The sequence below is a fragment of the Cyprinus carpio genome, chromosome A14 (assembly GCF_018340385.1).
Source record: "Cyprinus carpio isolate SPL01 chromosome A14, ASM1834038v1, whole genome shotgun sequence".
Taxonomy (NCBI): domain Eukaryota; kingdom Metazoa; phylum Chordata; class Actinopteri; order Cypriniformes; family Cyprinidae; genus Cyprinus; species Cyprinus carpio.
The window spans coordinates 26,121,329-26,140,497 of NC_056585.1; the positions used below are offsets into that span (position 1 = coordinate 26,121,329).

Below are 19,169 nucleotides of genomic sequence, written 5' to 3' on the forward strand. Positions count from 1 at the left end.
ACTCAGGTTTGTTATCTGACCTGTTATTTTAAAGAAACAGCTGTCTCAGGCTGTACCAGAATGGGATAATTCTCAAACCTTTCAGCTAGTAAGAGGAAGATCCCAAACCAAACACTATCGTCATCTAAGCCTTTCATTTATTCCTACCTCATCATTAAAAATATAAAATAAATAATAATAATAAAATAAATAAATAAATAAGTTGCGTTTTAGCGAGTTTAGTAGCTTCAGTAATATGCCTATTTATAGTTCTAAGATTATTGTTTTACGTGAAATACACTTAAATCATGAATTAATTACCTTAAGGGGCCGTTCACATGTCGCGCCTAAAAACGCGTGGAAAACGCTAAGTGCATTGCGCTCCAAAAGGCGTCTCCCGTTGCTAAGCAGCATGGCCTGCGCTCTCCATGAAGAAGCGGAAATTTCAGCAAAGGATAAATGGATTTGACTAAAAGTCGCTTGCAGTAGCTCTGTTATTGAATTTATCTAAAATGGCTATCCATATACAGCTAAGCTGTTCCTTCATCTTGGCTGAGCTTTCAGTGTTGCTACAGGAAAGGATGAAGCTGATTGGTTGCTTCTTGTCACTTGACCCGCGGTGCGCTTGCAGCATTCTGAAAAGTTGAAATGTTTTTGATGCGGCTCGGACGCGCCTGCCGCTCGTCTACTTTTGAAATAACGAACTTGAGCGCACGAAAGACGCGATATGTGAACGGCCCCTACATTCGTTTGATTGCGGTTCTGGGACAGTTTAGAGCGCGCGCGTCCCTTACGAGCCGCCGTCGTTTATATTAGGCGCGCTTTTCCAATCTTTTCCTCCTGAATCAGAGCAATGTGGTTTTATTGCAACACTTTGCACGCTTGAAGTTTAGAAACGGACAGTGCGGACAGTTTCATGTCAGGTACCTCACGCTCATACACTACAGTCAAACAAACAAATAAACAAACTATTATTATTGTTATTATATATATATATATATATATATATATATATATATATATATATATATATATATATATATATATATATATATTTATTTATTTTTATTTTTTTACTTTCAAAGCTAGCCCTTTTTGGGCCAGTGCTTAATATTTTACATTCATACGTCTTATGTCCATTTTTATAGCTTGCAACCTACAGTAAGTGTTTATTTTTCTTTGATGTTTTCTGTGTTTTTGTTGCCAATTGTGCTGATTTGTTTCCATGGAAAAATACCTTGTTAATGTGGGTGAAGTTTTGCAGGCATGGCTTGAGATGATTTTGAAAGCATTATGCGTTGAACTACATACCAGTCAGTTATGTTTTGCATTGCATGTAATCATTTTTTAGCAAAATTGTGTTTATGAATTTACATAAATATATTACAGTTAAAATGAAAATGTGAGAAGGAGAAACAAAAAAGTGAATTTATTTAAAGAAATTTTGTAATTTGTAAACCAAATGAAAAATCAAAGAAGAAAAATATATTGCAAGTGAAAATGCTGACAAGTCCGTAGGTGTCACATTAGTATGTAGTATTGTGGCATCCACTACTGTTTAATTGCGTGAGCAAGCAGCATGCGTTTGTTTTTCATGCTACTTTTTCCCTAACTCAAACCAGTCCATATCTGTTGTCAGAAAGCTTTTTCGTGGGGCTGGTTATTGCCCTTTGGACCCAAAGAGCTGGCATTTATGGAAACTAGAGGAAAGGAAGTCTAAAATGGTCCCCAGGAGCATCTTTAAAAAATATATATATGTTGTCATTTTAGAGTGTGTATTTTGCCCTGCCAAATGTGTTTTGGCAAACTGTGTTGCTGCAACATTGTTTGGCAGTATAATGTGTAAAAGAATCATCTTTTGGGCTTTTGTGCTAGGCAGGAGTTGTGGAGGAGAGAGTATCGACAGCATGAAGTCCTGCTAAACAACAGTAAACAAATAAACCAGCACCCGAAGCAGCTTCTATTCTTAGCTCTTTTTAATTGTGAACAATTTCTTCAAAGAGTAAGGCAGATTAAAAGCCTGTTACTAAATGCATGCTTGTTAAATAAGAAGCCAAAAATGCATCCGATAGGAACGCTTGGATTTATCAGAAGCTGAAATCACATCCAGTCTCACTTGAAAACTTGCTGTTAGATGGATTTAATGCTGGCCCCATGCAGAGGGACTTCTGGGAAAACTCAGCAGGTGTGGTGCTGATTATGATCTGACACCCCAGTTTTGGATAACAAGAATACCGTACACCACTATAGGCTAGCTGTTTCAGCTAGCATGCTGTTAGTACCCCTTTACTTTCCATATTTTACATTTACTTTCTGCAGTTGTCCTCAACAGATGGTACTGTATAAAGCATTTAACATGATTTTAAACAGAGATGACTGGATCTTAGTTGTTGTTTTTTTGTATATATATATATATATATATATATATATATATATATATATATATAGCTTTCTGTAGTATATATATCAGCTGTTGATGATCTCCCTGTTGCCAATCTTTGGATAAGATTGTGCAGTAACAACCAATCAATGTAGTTTTCCTCACTTTGAAATCTGGAAGAGGCTAGAGCAAGATAGATTTCTCATCATGTCTCTATGGGCATGCAGTGAGCTTTCTGTAGTTTGATGTCCTGGTGTTTCAGACTCCCACATCAGATGTCAGATGCAAGAAGCCATATCACCCTGTAGCCCAAGACTGTTTGCCCACTGAAGCTAAGCAGGGTTAAGCCTGGTCAGTACCTGGACGGGAGACCTCCTGGGAAAACTAGGTTGCTGCTGGAAGAAGTGTTAGTGAGGCCCGCAGGGGGTGCTCACCCTGTGGTCTGTGTGGGTCCTAGCGCCCCAGTGTAGAAATGGGGACACTATACTGTAAAAAAGTGAGACATTAAACCAAGGTCCTGACTCTCTTTGGTCATTAAAAATCCCAGGATGTCTTTCGAAAAGAGTAGTGGTGTGACCTCGGCATCCTGGCCAAATTCGCCCATTGGCCTCTGACCATCATGGCCTCCTAACAATCCCCATATCTACTGATTGGCTTCATCACTGTCTCCTCTCCACCAATAAGCTGGTGTGTGGTGGGCATTCTGACGCACTGTGGCTGCCGTTGCATCATCCAGGTGGATGCTGCACACTGGTGGTGGACAAGGAGACTCCCCCTCACAATGTAGATCACTTTGAGTGCTTAGAACAGCAGAAAAGTGCTATTTTAATGTAATGAATTATTATTATTATTATTATTATTATTATTATTATTATGTATTTCAACTGAAAGACTGTTTACAAATATCAGCAAACAAGATGTTATCCGGCTCCCCAACCCCATTGGATCCATCAATAATAAAGTGGGTAGAATGGCCCTAAAACTGGCTTTATCTTTAACGCAGACCAGATGACTGTGAGTGATTCAGTCTGATGGCTTTGGGACTCGTGATGAAGCTTGCTGTTTGAAGAAAAGCTCAAATCAAATCAGTACGTCTTAGATACAGTTTTCATTGCCTCTTTGATCAGACTGAAGGAGCAGTGGGACATGGGGATGAATGCAAAGGTCTCCTCCACAGGACCATTATGTCCACTTTCTCTAGTCCCTGGCATTGCTCTTTAACCCAGATGCACCAAAGAGCACTAGCCAAGTCCTAAACCACGCTAGGTACACTGGCATCCCCCTTCCCCAAACCCGATATTCACATCTGAAAGCAATTCTAGGTCTGTGTGTGGGGGCTGCTGGATTCCAGCAGGACCCCCTCACCGGCAGAAAGGAGGGAGGTAAAGTGTTGGGAAAAACAGGGATGGCAATTAAACAATCGCTGGGCTTTTTGATGGAATTCCCGGCGGAGTTAGTCAAAGCAGGATTAAACACGGGACTGATCCTGGTTATCCCACCACATATCTTTTTTACAAGCTTGTGTCATTTCCTCATTATTATTAGCCTGGGAAAGGAAATCTATGACAGGTCATGAAAACTAAAACATTAAGAAGGTATAAATGGGTTTTTAACATCCCCATGTGTTAAAACTGATGTTATCCCACTAGGATTATGATTCAATAAACTGACCTGGAATTACTGTGCGAAGCAACTTAATTAAAATCTTAAAATGAAATTCTGTACAAAATCTAGTATTAAGAACCACAACAGGAAAGCTTGCAGCTTAGCCTCCCCAGTTATCAGCTGACGTCAAGCATTGTATTACAACTAGTAATTTAGTTTACATTCTACCCAAGCAACTGGATAATTACATGGATTTATATTCAAAATGACTACTCTCTCTTTGTAAAATCAAGATAAATGCATTTTCTCTATCCATGTCACACAAATTCTGCTAACTGTACATTTGAACATATAATTTTACCCTAACAGTTCCCTAATTCATGTAACTTCAGTGCAATCTTATAAACTTGATCAAAGTTTCCTGCTTTTCGAATGCAGTATAATTTATCAACCCTTTAAGATGGCGTGTGTATAACTATCGGATGTGTTTTCAGGTAACACACAGACAGACACATGGCTGTGATCACATGTGTGTGTGTTTCCACCATGGCCTTATGCGGCTATTAGTCAGACATCAGCATTGATGTTTATGGTACAGCTCACGCAGCCTTGGCAGGAGTAGAGACAGAGCAATATGCAGGATGAATGTTTTACATCATGTGCTTTACGGCCTCATTTGGAGACAACAACTTGTACCGTGACCTCACGACAAACACCACACCAGAGGCACCCCATCTTTAGAGAGAGGGAGGGAGAGAACATTTGAGAGAGAAGGAAAGGAGGAGGCCCCAATAACAGAATGTCACACCTGGAGCTGAGACACCCGACACTAGCCTCTGTTTCCCCTGTCGGCAAGTTAGAAGTTCTCTCAGTCGCCAGACGTCTGCTGTAACTTGAAGCAGGTGGTGAGATGCAGTAGCCCAGTGCTGGGACTCTTCAGTGTCATGGAAAGGGACGGTTTCATTTGATAAAAGGGGTTGGAGATTAAAATGACCTGAATGGAGGTCCTCCAAAGGCAGGCCTTGATTTATGATGCTAGCAGGCAGAGGTGGCAGCAAGACAAATAACCTGCGGAGGAATTGGAATGTCATTTCTCTCCTCGAGTCTGGATGCATTTGAAATAAGACGCTATGCTCTCAGATGTAGGACTGCACTGACAAATCTGGCGGACACCATTGCTGTGAAGTTGACCTCTTCGACTCGTGTTCTCTGCTTCATTAACAAGGAACCTGTGTGCATGTATGTTTGGATTTGTAAGGGTGTTAAAGATAGAACAAAGCTTGATTGTGATTCAGCAAGCCTTTCCGGATAACCCTCGCCTCCAGGGTTTCAGCAATGTTGGGGCCAAGCCTATTGCAGGTGCACCATACTCAATCCCACCCAACATCACATGTTCAATATCAGTCCAGTCAGTCAAGTGTTCATCTTAAAGCCCACTTGACACAGTGCATTAGAGTCAGCTGAACAGTCCACATGCATCCAATCATTCCCTACAGCCCAAGAATTTGGTACAAGGACGCATTTGATGGTTTGATTTACTTGGGTTTCTGTATCACTCAAAAAGTTTGTCTCCAACGTTTGTATCAGCTCCTTGAATGTGTGTATTAGGGGCCCCTAACTCCAGGGAGTGGGCTACAACGAGCCATCTGGCAGGTTGTGCCAGTTACATTCTTTCTAATCTGATAGAGGCTCTTATCGGTCTCAGATGGAGGTGCTGAGTATTAGATGCGTGTTGGTCTTTACAGTAACATCAACACATTCCTGCTCACATTCCTCATGGCCAGTGAAAACACTGCCGGTGCGATAACAGAAAGGGCAATCAAAACAGCGATAAATCGTGCCGGATATAAAGAGCAGCTAACCAAAACGTAAAGGCTTCAAACAAATACTTTCCCTGGCAGTGCTAAATGCCTGTAATACCCTTGAATAGGGCCATTTCAGCTTCACTGACTGTGTTTTCTCACATCTTTGTCTCTGTTCCCTAGATTGACCCTGTGCTGTTTCCAAAACCCGGATGTAAATGAGAAGACAAGGGAGTACCTTACAACTAAATGACTGATAAAGGAACTGTTAATGTTAGCATGCTTTACAGGACCAGACCAGGATCTAGAGCAGTTTTTGTAGATCTTTAACATAGTCTCCATGCATGCTGCTTCATTCAGAATTGAAAAGGATTTGTCATTGTTCAACAGATGCATTTTCATTCTGTGCAGACCCTTTTTTTCCCTGGATACCAAGTAATATCCATCAGCATGGAGAGGTCTTAATGGCAAGCACCAGGCCCATGCTGGACTCTTAACCCCACATTCTTCACTGGGCCACAGCAGTAATGGGGATCATTCGGAATTGGTCCATGGCAGGAGAACGAAGGCTTATCATTGATCCACCATCTCCCCTCCCGCGCCACTCCCACTTCAAAGCCACATAATGAGAATAACCTGTGCCAGCCAGCCAGGGAAGTCTTTAGTAAGAATTATAGATTGAGGTAAAGGAGAGGAAATGCATAGAAGCAGGAGGTTTAAATGAGCTCTGTGGTGATCAAGAAGCTCAGGAGATGCACAGTGAAAGCAGGAAGACCGGGAAGATGCATTGGCTCGGCAGAGGCTCAGTGGAGGTCTGGAAAAGACCTTGCACAAAGCTCTTCCCTTACATTAGATTAGCCTTGTTCAGACACCCACTGAGCCCCTCTTGTCAACCCCCTGCTCAGCCCCCAGAGAGAGGTGTTTGCTATTAGCCACTGACCTCCATCCATTCAGACTTGCTGAGTCTCTGCTCCTGACTTTAGATCTGCCACACTAATCAAAAACAACTCAGCCTCTCAATCCTGGCATTTTCTTTCTTCAGACAAGTATTAGGAGGTGGACCCTAATATGGGGGTTTCAGGATATTGATAATAATTGAATAGCATTAAATAGGATCAACGTTATAGACATTCCTGACCTCAATTCAAAATGTCAATACACACCTAAAACGATGGGGTTGGGGATTTATATAGGAAGATTAAATGGACTTCCAGTTATTATTTGACATTCTAGAGGAATGTAATGAGTACATGTGAAAAAGAAAGAGAATGATTTAGTACACGTCCTGTGTTGGGGCTAACTTTACAATCATTATTTATCACTCTGATGCAGTGGTTCCCAATCCTGGTCCTGGAGTTCCCCCTTTAGGTTTGGAAACCACTGCTCTGATGGACTAAGTTGTAAAATTTCCATCTCTTGTTATTTATTTATTTATTTATTTTATTATTGTTTTCATTTTCCTAATCATTATGGATGTTTTGAATTTTGATATTGCTAATAAAAGTAATTCCAATAATTAAACATTATATTTCAAAGCTGTTTGTTTGGGAGTAGGTTGCCCTGTGTAACACAGCACACATGTATGATGCAACAAAACAACACTTTCATAAAAATGAACAAAGTTTTCTGCATTGTAAGTGGTGTGACATCTATACAGGGGTTTACATTTATTGCTTGAAAACCTTTGGACATAATGCCTGTGAGTCAATCATGCTACTGTTCTGGAAGACAGCTCTCCAGCCTCTTGATGGGGAGTGGGAAAATAATGCAACAGTAACTTAATGAATTTACATTTTAGTTCAATAAAAATGCAACAATTAGTTATGTTAAGGATGCAATAATGTAACAGTTTTTTAGTAATGTTTCCTAACACTGGTCCTAAATTATGGCAGACTCCAATCAAACTCTGGCCATCTGACATCTTGCCATACCTTTAATAGCACTCCACAATACTATATCTTCCAAACTTTTAAAAAAATCGAGGACTTTGAACCAACCATTTAGTTTCTCAACTATTTAAAGTCTTGCATAGTTGAAAAACTTTTCAGAATTTTCTTTCAAATTTGTAAGCACACTGTCATGCTGTGCAGCTGTCTCCGGATTCATTCTTTACAGGATTTGGAGTGATGGTGGACCCCAGAAACAGTCACTGCCTCTGACTCTGTTTTATGATTTTATGGGCAGTATCCCATTTATAGACCACACTCGCAGTGGTTGGGCCAAGTGCAATTAACATGACTGTAACCTTGACCAGACTGCAACTCTAAATCACTGATGTCATCATGTGGGAGATCCGGTATTTATTAAAAATCTGAGCTGTGATGGCCAAGAGCTCCTGAGCTGTTAAAGAGTCATATAATTTTTTAGTTCTCTACACTGTAAAAATGTTTGTACATTTTAGAGAAAGTAATGCTGAAGTTAAAATTCTGTTAATTGTTTAATTGAAAGTCATCTTACCATTATGTTTGAAAAACAGTGAATGGTTCAAAATACATAATTTAACTTTAAAATACATTTTTTTGCAAGTAAAAACTGTAAAAATAACAAAATAAATAAAAAATAACTTAATGAAGTATATGTTTATAAGTTGTAAAATATGCCAGCACTGATATGCCATTCTTGTAATTCCTGAAACGTTTGTTTTTGTACAGTGTAGGTTTAGTCGCATATCACTAACAAAGTGCTTTCTTTTATGTAAAGCACTTTGAATTACCATTGTGTATGAAATGTGCTATATAAATAAACTTGCCTTGCCTTGCCTAACATTCGAATTGTGGATTGTGCGTATTATTCAGTGGAATACAGTGGAAAGGGCAAATTCCACTTGAATATGTTGGATGATTCCCTGAGGTATATTAAGTTTGACTGTACATGTTACTGGATGCTTTTGCATGAATTCAGTCAGACCACTGTCTTGAAATAAACATCTTTTTATTAACTGAAGCAATTATGGTAGTGTTAGTCTTAAAATTATCTTCTGAGCAAACTTCCTGCCAATCATGCATGCAGAGTGCAGTGAACCAAAACTCTAAAGGTAACAGACTATATACAGCAATATAGTTCAGCAGATTTGATCAGCCAGTTTTGCTTAGGAAGCCTGGCGAGGTCACTAGAATTCAAACTCAAAATATGCATGTTACCATCTATGCTTGACTTTGCAACATGGTTATCTCGGCAATTACTGATAAACCATCCCAATTTGACCTAATAAAGCTCTAATAATCACCACTGCTACCTCCATCTTGTCACCTGACCAGTTGGTTTCCGTGACCTCCCTGGTAAGTGTAGGAGGCTAATTGCTGTGGTTTGTCACCAGTTAGTTGATTTGAGAGTAGGTGGGATAGTTTCATCCTTGGTATGTCTTATAGCTATAGTCCTACACTTCATCACTACCCCACTACACAGGCTAGCATTGCAGGTTTAGAGGAGAGTGCTTGATCACATAGAGCCATGTAATAGCAACTCCTGGAATCGTTTTCCATCCTGCACTTGGGGTCTAGATACAGCTGTGACTCTTTAGTATTAAATGGTTGTGGACTTACACTGTACCGGGACACTTTGACTGAGACAATGACCGGGACAATGAACTGCATCACCTTGTGTCTGTTGTAGATTTCACATATTTTTTTGTTGGAGCGTTTACGTAAGTTCTGAGAAATGTTTGTGATTGTTTTTGTACATGACTGTTATCTAGACTAATATTTTTCATCTCTTTAGAGTTTGCATGGAATTGAAAGGATTTCTTCTTCTGGCCAGTCACATCCATCACTCAAAGCAATGCATTTGGGGATATCACACTTATTAGGGCCACTCTGCAGAGAAGTTAGGATACTCTTATTTCAAGAACTAGTAAATGACAGCTGGGCTTTACACAAGGGGCTCTCGTCTCTGGAAGCTCCATATTCCTCTGTGGTTCTGCCATCAGTCTACAGAGAACCTGAGTGGAACTGGCAGTTCAAACAAGGAAAGAGCAATTTTGTGCTGGCCCCTCTTTTGACTTAGACAAAGTGACATGTGGAAATGTGTTTGTAAGGCCTCTGTTTTTACTGTGACTATTTTCCTCTCTACATTCAAAATTTCCTGATCCCATTTCTCCTCTTTCCCTAGCATTCCCTGTCATCACTTTACTCTATGCTAAACAGATATGGCAGAAAGCTAGATAGATGGACCCAGTGTAGGACATGCAGATCATAGCTGTCATGTTTAAGATCGACCCTTCAAACCTGAGCCTTTTTCCTAGAATCACTTGCCAATCCAAGTTAAACAAAACCAGTCCAAGAATTTTAAGATTATTTATTTTTATTGTGAATCATCCCTTTGGTTGACAGCAGTTGTATATACTCTCTTCAGATTAGTTGAAGCCTGGGATGGGCATGGCAAGGTAGGGAGGGCGTCCCCTCTCAAAGTGATGATACAAAGTTGTGATACAGTTTAAATCCAGCTATAACACATTCTGAAAAGTTGAGTCTGCAATTAATAATCACTTCCTTTACCACACCGCCACATCCAGAATGCACACAAGCCCTCACTCGAGAAAGAGTGTAGGAGAGAGGTAAAGGCTGATTTATACTTCTGCATCAGACATAGACTGTAGCCTTTATGCCATAGGTAATGTGTCAGTTTTCATTTTTACTTCTGCGTCATTGTCTGCGTCGACATTCAGTACACATGCAGACCTCTAGTCTGCAGTGTCCACATGCATGTTGCTGGTGTAACCCACAGTACCATGACAAAAGTCGCAGAAGAAGGCGGCTCATGAGAGAAGCATTATAGCCGTGATGATGGCAAATAAATATCAAATCATTAAATCATTATTTAAAACTACCAAAAGGAGACAACAACGTAACAAGAGAAGATGGCATTCTTTCAATCTCCACAAGGACTTGTACCACAGCAGATTAACACTGTTGGTCGCGGACAACTAGTGATGTATAATGCTACACTGTAGCCTGCACATACTATGCACAACCTATGGCACAGCTACGGTGTAGGTTCGACGCAGAAGTATAAATCAGCCTTAAGAGAAAAAGGCAAATCAATTGCATCGGAACCAATCAGTAGCAGCACACAGCTTACTGCATATATTTAATCAGGTGGAATAAATTAATGAAATAAGTCCTGTAGATCACACCTACAATAATCAAAAGCATATAGCTCACTCAGACCAATGGGGCTCCTTTTATAAGCCACACTTAAAGCACCCACCATGAATTGGCACATTAACTTCCTATGGAATCCTGTCAAATTCCCGTTTCCACATATGCCTTGTAACACTAGTACTATTGTTAAAGCGCCGCATTCGGTGGTAATCACTGCAAAAGTTTCCAAAGAAAGTTGCAAAAGCACTGTGATCCCTACACAGTGTCCCGAAGTAGGCCAACTGATCTGGTTCAATCAGCCTTAAGACTATTGCTTCAGTAACACAATTGCATGTTTTATGGACTGGAGTCCTTCTCTAGTCATTTTAGTCACCACACAGTGTTACGTTTGCTCAGCTCAGCCTTTTCCTCTCATGTGTTTTCTCCTCCTTTGTACAGTGGAGCCGCTGTAAACGTAATATCAGGCTGATATAGCCAGAGCCTCGGTGCACATGTCAGACTGCGGCAAGCTTGCTTGCTGAGGGATTGAGTTCCCACTGCCAGTTCAGCACTGAACATTGTTTTCTTTGAACCCAGGCTACTCGAGGCATTTCCAGCCCATTCGAAGTAAACAGCAACACAGCTACTAAACTCTCTTGTCAATGAAAAAGGGGTTGGCATAATAATGTGTAGCATTTCTAATTTTCTCATGTTGAAAAAAGTCTGAGTAAGAAAAGGAGGTCATTGTTTAGCTTTGTTGAGTCTTTGTGTGACGTCACCCTCTCTGAACCATGAGGCTTTCTTAACCAACCTCTCGCTGTTACCAACAGAGACCCCTTAGCCCTCAGTCCTGTTAACATTCTTTTATAGTCAAAATTCACTTTTTCAAGTCAGGTTAATTAAAATGCCTTGCTGGGGATTTCAAACCTTGCTGTTTTTCAATAGCTTGTCCTACACACCCCCGTTCCGCTCCCTAAAACTTTGTTTCTTTGATTTAAATCCGTGAAACCCTCAAAAGGTCTACTTGTGTTGCATTTGGCTTCATGTTGGTTCCCTGAAAAACAAAACAAAAGCCAGTGGGGGGAAACCATGTGGTCAGCCAAGCAGGAAAGTGATAGACTTTGCAAAGATTTTATAATTAATAACAATTTCTGGTCAGACAGAATTTCAGAAGAGAATAAAAAACAGACCAGGCAATCACAGTGCTGTGTGAGATGGATGCTGGCCAGCATAAGGTCAGCGCTGTCAACCGCAGTCCCATGAAGACCGAAGGCTGCAGTGTCTATAGGCCTGGCTGTGATGTCTACAAATAGCTCTCCAATGGCCAATCGCTAACAGTTGCTCCTGGCTAAAAAGTACAAGTTCAGTCCAAAATTTCTTAAAGCCTCCCTACAGAGAGTCTGATGAATGCTAGTAGAACGTCACTATGTAAACAACTCTTGAGCAGCAGACTGAAAGAGGCAGAGGTCAGTGCATGTGGCCTGCATATGCTGGACTCAATCAGGATGCTGATCTCAGAGATTGGTGTTAATTACAGTTTATTACTGAACCACAAATGTAGTCCGGGCAGGACCGTTTGGTCAGGGAGAATCTTAATAATGAGTGACGGCTTTGCAGTATGTTTGAGACTGCCTGTGAGGTCACAGTTGGAGATGTCAATGTGAAAATTTGATTTGTGTATTGTGGGGTGTTGTTTTGGTTTCTTGTTTGATTAGATTAAAGGATGCTGAGATGAGCGAGAACATTAGACTCTTGCTAAGACCTCTACGCAAGTAACCTATAATCATCCCTTCACAAAAACCTTATTCCCTTGCATGGATATTCGTCTAGCCCCTGAGTGAGTCTCTGGGAACAGTCATGGGAGGAGTGTAAAGTTTATCAACTGCACTGAGAGACTTGCATCTGACCACACGAACATTACTTCTCCATCTCCCCGTATGCAGATGAAATTCCGGTCGAAGGAAAAATTGAGGCAGAAGAGCCAACAGCTGGCTGCTCTTCTTAGTTCTTTTGAGTATTTGGGTCCATGATAACTCCCTAGTAAATTGGATCATCAATCTTCCAGTCATACCGGTGGAAAAAGTCTTACATTGTAGCGTCAGGGTTAGCCCCACATATGGAACTGTTTATAGGCTAATCCTGATAGAGGCACGAGGAGCGGAAGGGCACCAGATAGATCCCACCTCCCACCCATCCAGTCCTCATCACATCCTCTAAAAAAAGATCAACCATATTAACCACTTCCACATTACAAAACCTTTCTGATTGTAGCACTGAGCCCAACTAATTGTGCACTTCCTACAACTGGAAAGAAAAAGCTTGGATGTTGTTGTTTTTGTTGGAGTTTCTCCATTCAGTTTCATTCCCATTGTTCCTGTCCACATTGAGCAGCATTACGTAGGAAGCACATCATTTTAAACATTCTTTTGCCTGCCTGCCGTGAGTAATTGAAAAGGAGTGAGTGAGAAATTCTGTAGGAATGCTTGCGTCCCAGGGTTCAACATCAAATGTTTCAAATTCTGACATCAGAGCCAGGTCAAAGATCAACTCAGTAAAAAAACAAAAAAAAAACACCTCAGGTTTGGCATAAGCAATGATGTCTGCAGGGCTTTAGCAGTTCCCATGGAATGTGAGCTTGTAGAATTACAAGCAAACCATTCTACAAGATTGTGGCAACATTTGGCCATAGTTTTTCCCCATGTGTTTGTTTGCTAAAACTGAAGGACAAGAATCAAATAGAGCGTATACACTGCTAAAGCTCTTTTACCGTTCGGTGGATTAGCACACAGCTTGAGCTGAGCATTTCTGGCTGTCTGGAAATTATAGGGCCCAGGCCCTGACAGCATGAGTGTCCGAGGGACCCCAGGCTGTTGTTCCTGGCAGGCCCCTGTCACAACTCTCCACCTCCCAATACTCTCCTTTCTCCGCCTCCTGCCCGCCCCTGTTCGTACAAGCTAGGACAATGTGCATGTAATTAGCAGTTCTGTGTGGCAGCAGCAGCTGAGGTCTTGCTGCCTCATGGGCACACGCAGAGTTGGCTCTGGAGACTCGCACACAGGAAGCTTGGGCCTCTGGTTGAAGTGGCCACTGTGCAGACAGCAGGATGCTACAGAGGGAGGCTGTCTTTCCAATTATCACCCAGCAGCAGTTCACAGAGGTGCCAGACAACAAGGCAAACTGATGCCTGAGAGAAATAAGCAACTTCCCATTCATGTTCCGTTTGCTTGTGGGAAAGAATGAATATCCATAATGTGGGTTAACAGCGGTTGGCTGGGATACAAATGGGACAAAAGTGGAAATCTATGAGCCATAAAGTAAATTTTGCTGTGTAATTAAATGTTTGACTGTTTTTCTCAGTTCTGTGTTAGCTAAAGGAAGGAAATTTCCACCCAGGAAGATGAGAAATCCTTCCCTGCTCTTCTCGGTTACAAAGCTACAGAGCAGAATGACAATTTAAAATGCATACAATCTGACAAAGAAAGGGAATATATGGAGTAAGGGAAAATCTATATATGGCATACCTTCCCCTTAACGGCAAACGGATAGGCTGAGATATTTACGTAATTGCTGAAAAGTTTGGATTTCTTTTTATGTTCAAGTGTTCCATTTAAAAGCAGTCTCATGTCTCATGGTATGCTAATGGCTTTTTTCCTCAGACAGGTCTTTGGCTAGCCCTTTCCCTTCCCAGCCAGAAGTGCTGGTCTACACCATCCATGCCAAGATTTTCCATAATCTGGCCACTCGCTTTCCATTGGGTGCAATACATAAAATGGAACGGTCAGTTTAATGTCAACTGTCCAGCCTTAACTCACAAAACTTGTATCATTTTACAGATAAGATCCTATGTTTTGACATGCATAGTGCATAGTGCAATTTGATGACTAACCTTTTAACTTATTTCAACTTTTTTTTTTTTTCAGAACAGCCAAGTTATGATTAAAAGATAAGTCACAATTTATTTTCTAGTTCAATTTGTCTTATTTGTAATGTCATGTACTCGGCTTTTAAACAAATTATGACTGTGTTTGCTTTTTTGAAAACAAGGGCAGCTGTTATTTTTCTCAACCTCTCAAAGCACACAAGCATCCTGCCTGCAGTCCAGTTCCTTGCTAACGACCGCAGAGGATTAAAATGAAAATGACACTCTTCCTTAATAAAGACATACATTTGAGTGTTTAAGACAGAAATGCTTCTGCTGCCATATAGCCTGATCGTGCTTAAGTGTGCAACATGCCTGTTTGAGGGTCACTCCGTGGGTAAGAGTTTTTAACATGAAAGTCTGACCTTGGAGAAGCTGATAGACAGCTCAGACACATGTTGAGTATTGCTCTCCTATCACGCTCATTCTCCACAGCGTTCCACAGGTGGAAGCTCTCCGGACATTCCTCACTCCTGACGTGAACAAGTGAATAGAATAAAGCAGTCTGTAAATCTGGCACATCACACTTATTGACACAAATCACAGATTTATGGACTCGCGGCCATGTGTGTGTGCATTAAAGGAAGTGTAAAGCACATGTTTTGCAGCTTAACTTCACACATATACCTGCAGCCTTCAGCAGACGCTTAATGCCCCTCGCTTTGGTTTCAGGAGGAATAATGTGAGTAAATGAATCTGGCATATGGGAGTTGATTCAATTTATTCAGTGTGTTAAACAAGGATTCTATGCTGCTCTTTAAGGATCTGGACTCAGCATTTAAATGTTTAAATTATTGAGTGAAGCTTTAACCTATCTAGACATCTGTTATGTTTTACTGACTGGAGTTAATACTTTCTGTGTAGCACTACTCTTTAATCTGTTTTTAAAAGTTACTTGCTCTGTCAGACTATTTAATGCCTTTAACTTGACTTCCAGTACTTTATAATTATTATTATTAATATCTTGCATATAAGGACTGCAAGCTGAATATTTCACGTGGATATGCAAAGAAACGTATCTGGAATTAATTACAAACCCATAGCAGAAAATAATTAAACTTCCATAACCATTCTAAACTACTAATATAGGGAAACCAGTGGTTTCTCATAGTGAGGAAGGAATTTGGATTTAGTTAGATGAAGTTTCTCACCAGATGGGGGCACTAAGACAGCAAAGTGTGGACCAAAAATCATGAAAAAAGAAAAACAATCCTGTGAAACTATTTCAAGAGAGACATGACTCAAAGTATCTGCAAAAATAGATAAATTGCTTGAGATATTTCTGCAGTATCTGATTCACTGCTTGATATAGTTAGGCTATTAAACATATTGCATTCATGAATCACCATATACTTTTAATATTTTGCAATAGTTTGGTGCTGTCTCTGTTGATTTAACTGTTAATAGTGGATAACATAACTAAACTTTAGTAAGAACTATGCTTTCTCAGTTAGAAATAAAAAAATAAATAAAAAATAAAAGTATAGCCTGAATGCACTGTAAGTCGCTTTGGATTAAAGCGTCTGCTATATATGCATAAATGTAAATTAATTGATTATGTATTTAGCTATTTATTTGTAGGTGTTTTTGTTTTGTTTTTTTGTCACCGTGCTCCCCACAAACCTTTCTTGGTGGTGAATATAGGCTTACAATATAATTTTTTTTATTACTATTTCTAATTTGGCGTTTCAAAAAATCTAAATGGCACAAGTGTCTTCGTTTCGCGCTGCGGTTTCTAATTCATAACTTAGTGTTCGTTCCTCAAAGTTAACGAGCATTTGGTGCGGGCAGAGTTATTTGAAGCTGTCCCAACAACTTCTCGAGTCGAGACCCCAAATATCCCTGAATGACATCACGCAGATTGGCCAGTAGGAGTGTGGAGCGCAGAGTTTGGGGGCTGGAAATCCAATAGGTACGAGCTCCGCTGAAGTTTCTCAATCACTATCAATGAGGATTTGCATGCTGGACCTAAAAAAAAAAAAGCGGAATTGGTGAAGAATGAGAAGGAATCGTTGTGGACGTTTTGAATGATTTTGCAGACTTTTAAAGGGCGTTTTTTTCCACTAGTTAGCGATGTGCTTTTCTAACTTTTAATGCGCATCTGTATGTTTCAGTGGTGTGGAGAGACAGATGCAACTTCGCGTTTGAATGAGCAAAGCTTTTTCTGATGCATTTCGAAAAGTTTTCAAAGTTGGAACTATTTTATGCTGGTGTTGTAGCTCATCGTTAAGTTTTCCCCCTCGTCCTACCTGTAGTATTTTTTTTTTTTTTTTTTTTTTTTGCGCGCGGGATTTAATTTGCTGGATGTAACAAGACGCGGATACATTTTTTGTTTTTCAATAGCCTGCGCATTAGTTTATTTTGTTGTTTTTAAATATTTTTTTCTATTGTTATCGGGCTGCTCTCAGCCTCAGAGGATTTATGATGCGGTGGGTGAAGTATTGGGGGACAGTGGCTGTGCTGTGCGGGCTCCTGTGCTGTGCTGTGAATGGATGCCCGCATAAGTGCAGTTGTTCGGGCTCTCATGTGGATTGTCAGGGTCAAGGCTTCAGGACGGTGCCCAGGGGAATCCCGAGGAATGCCGAGAGACTGTGAGTACGCCTATTATCGCGTTATTTGTACACCAATAATATAATGACAGCGGCGCGTACCTCTGTTCACACACAGTGGCACCGCCGCGCCGCGATTTCATGTAACCTACTGTGAGAAGGATATGAAGAGAAAGTTTTTCCCCCATCTTTTTACAGCTGTTATTCACTTGTTACATAGTGTCCATGTTACACGTATTGAATGGTACTACTGTTATAGAACACTTAAGTATTAATTTATTTAAAAAGAATAATAATAATAATCGCAAGTTTTGAAGCTAAGTAAACCTATTTTACTCCTTGGATACCAGTCAAGCTGGATGCCTTTTACTAAAAAGTATAAAAAGTACTAAAAATATAAAAGATGTAACTATTTTATAATATATACTGAACAAGCAACTGTGCTGAAAAGCAATGCATTTATTTTACTTGTAATTATACTTTGAAATCTATAATTTTATCATTTGAATTAAACCAACAAAATTATTTTCTGGGTTTCCCTCTTGTCTACATATACTGAGAGAGAGCAGATTTAAGAATGCATCAATAATAAGCTCTTTAAAAGACATCATGTCTTAAATGGACAAACTGGAATTAATCAGCTTGGATCATGTGGCATTTTACACCAGCTATGTAAAAAATGTTCACATGAAATCAAGACAGTCTAAACTCCATTTATAGTTGCACAACTCACTTCACATCAGTAACTCATCAGATCATTAGGTGAATGCAGGTCATAAATGTTACCAGTGGGAATAAATGAGTTTAATTTAATAATAGTATTTTGTGTAGTATATGCACTATTGTAAAATATTACTATAGTTTTTCTTAATGAGATTTGTTAAGTTGATAGAACAAAATTACATGATTCCTTTTGTTACCTTTGCTCAGTTGATCAGGTTTCCTCTTTAAACATTATTACTGGAGTTGTTAAAGCAGGTCAGTTTAGTTCTAAGAGTGAAATATAGATTTAAAGCAGAGGTTAAGAAAAAAACATTTATTTTAAAATCAGTATGGGATATGCTCAGTGTCATGTTATTCTGTAGAGGATATAAATCAATTTAAGTACTTCACGTTTTAAGTTTTCTTTAAACTTACTATGAATTCCATGTCTAATGCATGAAGTGTTTTTGTTGAGTTTTGTATTGAAAGTTTGAAGAGTTTGGAGTTGAGAAACATCACGTTTCATTGATTATATACAGAATGTTCTAAATGAGGCTTGAGATATTGTGTCCACATCTGAATGTTGAACAGCATTGCATCTGATTCTGTCATCCAGTATGAGTTTACACAAACATTAACTTGATTAATGGACATATGGTGTGAGTGTGTGTATGTACCTTGGCTGTATTAGCTGGGGAACCGCAAGTCCGTTGAGGGGCGCACTGCAGCTTAAGACCGACTCTCTTACATGTTTAGATTACTTCCAACCACTGACGAATTTCACTGTAAATATATCCTTAATTTCCTTGTTTCCACCTGCGGCACTTCTATCGTGAAAAGCCATGGCAGTTCATTAAGTATCACAACCATCTGGTATAATATCATTTATTTTTGGGGGGGATCTGATAGGAACGGCTTCCAGTCTGTTCAGTGGCCAAAGGTCTGGTTAAACCTTCCAACCTTTAACCCCTGAAGGGCTTTTTAGTGGAATTTTTCATGTGGAGAGAAAAATAAATAAGTGTCAAGACCCTCGGTGTATTGGATTTGTTTTAAAATATACCATGTTAGGTTTAGTCTTGCTGAAACTAGAGACAGATGCAAGTCTTTCATGGTGTGCAAATTATTTGGTTAACTTTGCGTATTCTTATAACTGAT

At 39.9% G+C, this 19,169-nt stretch overlaps 1 protein-coding gene and 1 long non-coding RNA gene across 2 annotated transcripts in view; both read left to right on the plus strand.

Moving 5' to 3' along the window:
- The first annotated feature begins 583 nt into the window (after positions 1-583).
- Positions 584-7,189, plus strand: LOC122147484. The gene is made up of 3 exons (XR_006161656.1): positions 584-902; positions 5,950-6,039; positions 6,178-7,189. It is a non-coding gene; the product is annotated as an uncharacterized LOC122147484 (long non-coding RNA).
- A 9,467-nt stretch (positions 7,190-16,656) lies between these two features.
- slit3 (slit homolog 3 (Drosophila)) overlaps positions 16,657-19,169 on the plus strand; it is a 170,616-nt gene continuing 168,103 nt past the window's right edge. Inside the window, exon 1 of the mRNA XM_042770385.1 lies at positions 16,657-17,354. Coding sequence (XP_042626319.1) covers positions 17,185-17,354 — 170 coding nt within the window. The 5' untranslated portion in view covers positions 16,657-17,184. The remainder of the gene's footprint in view (positions 17,355-19,169) is intronic.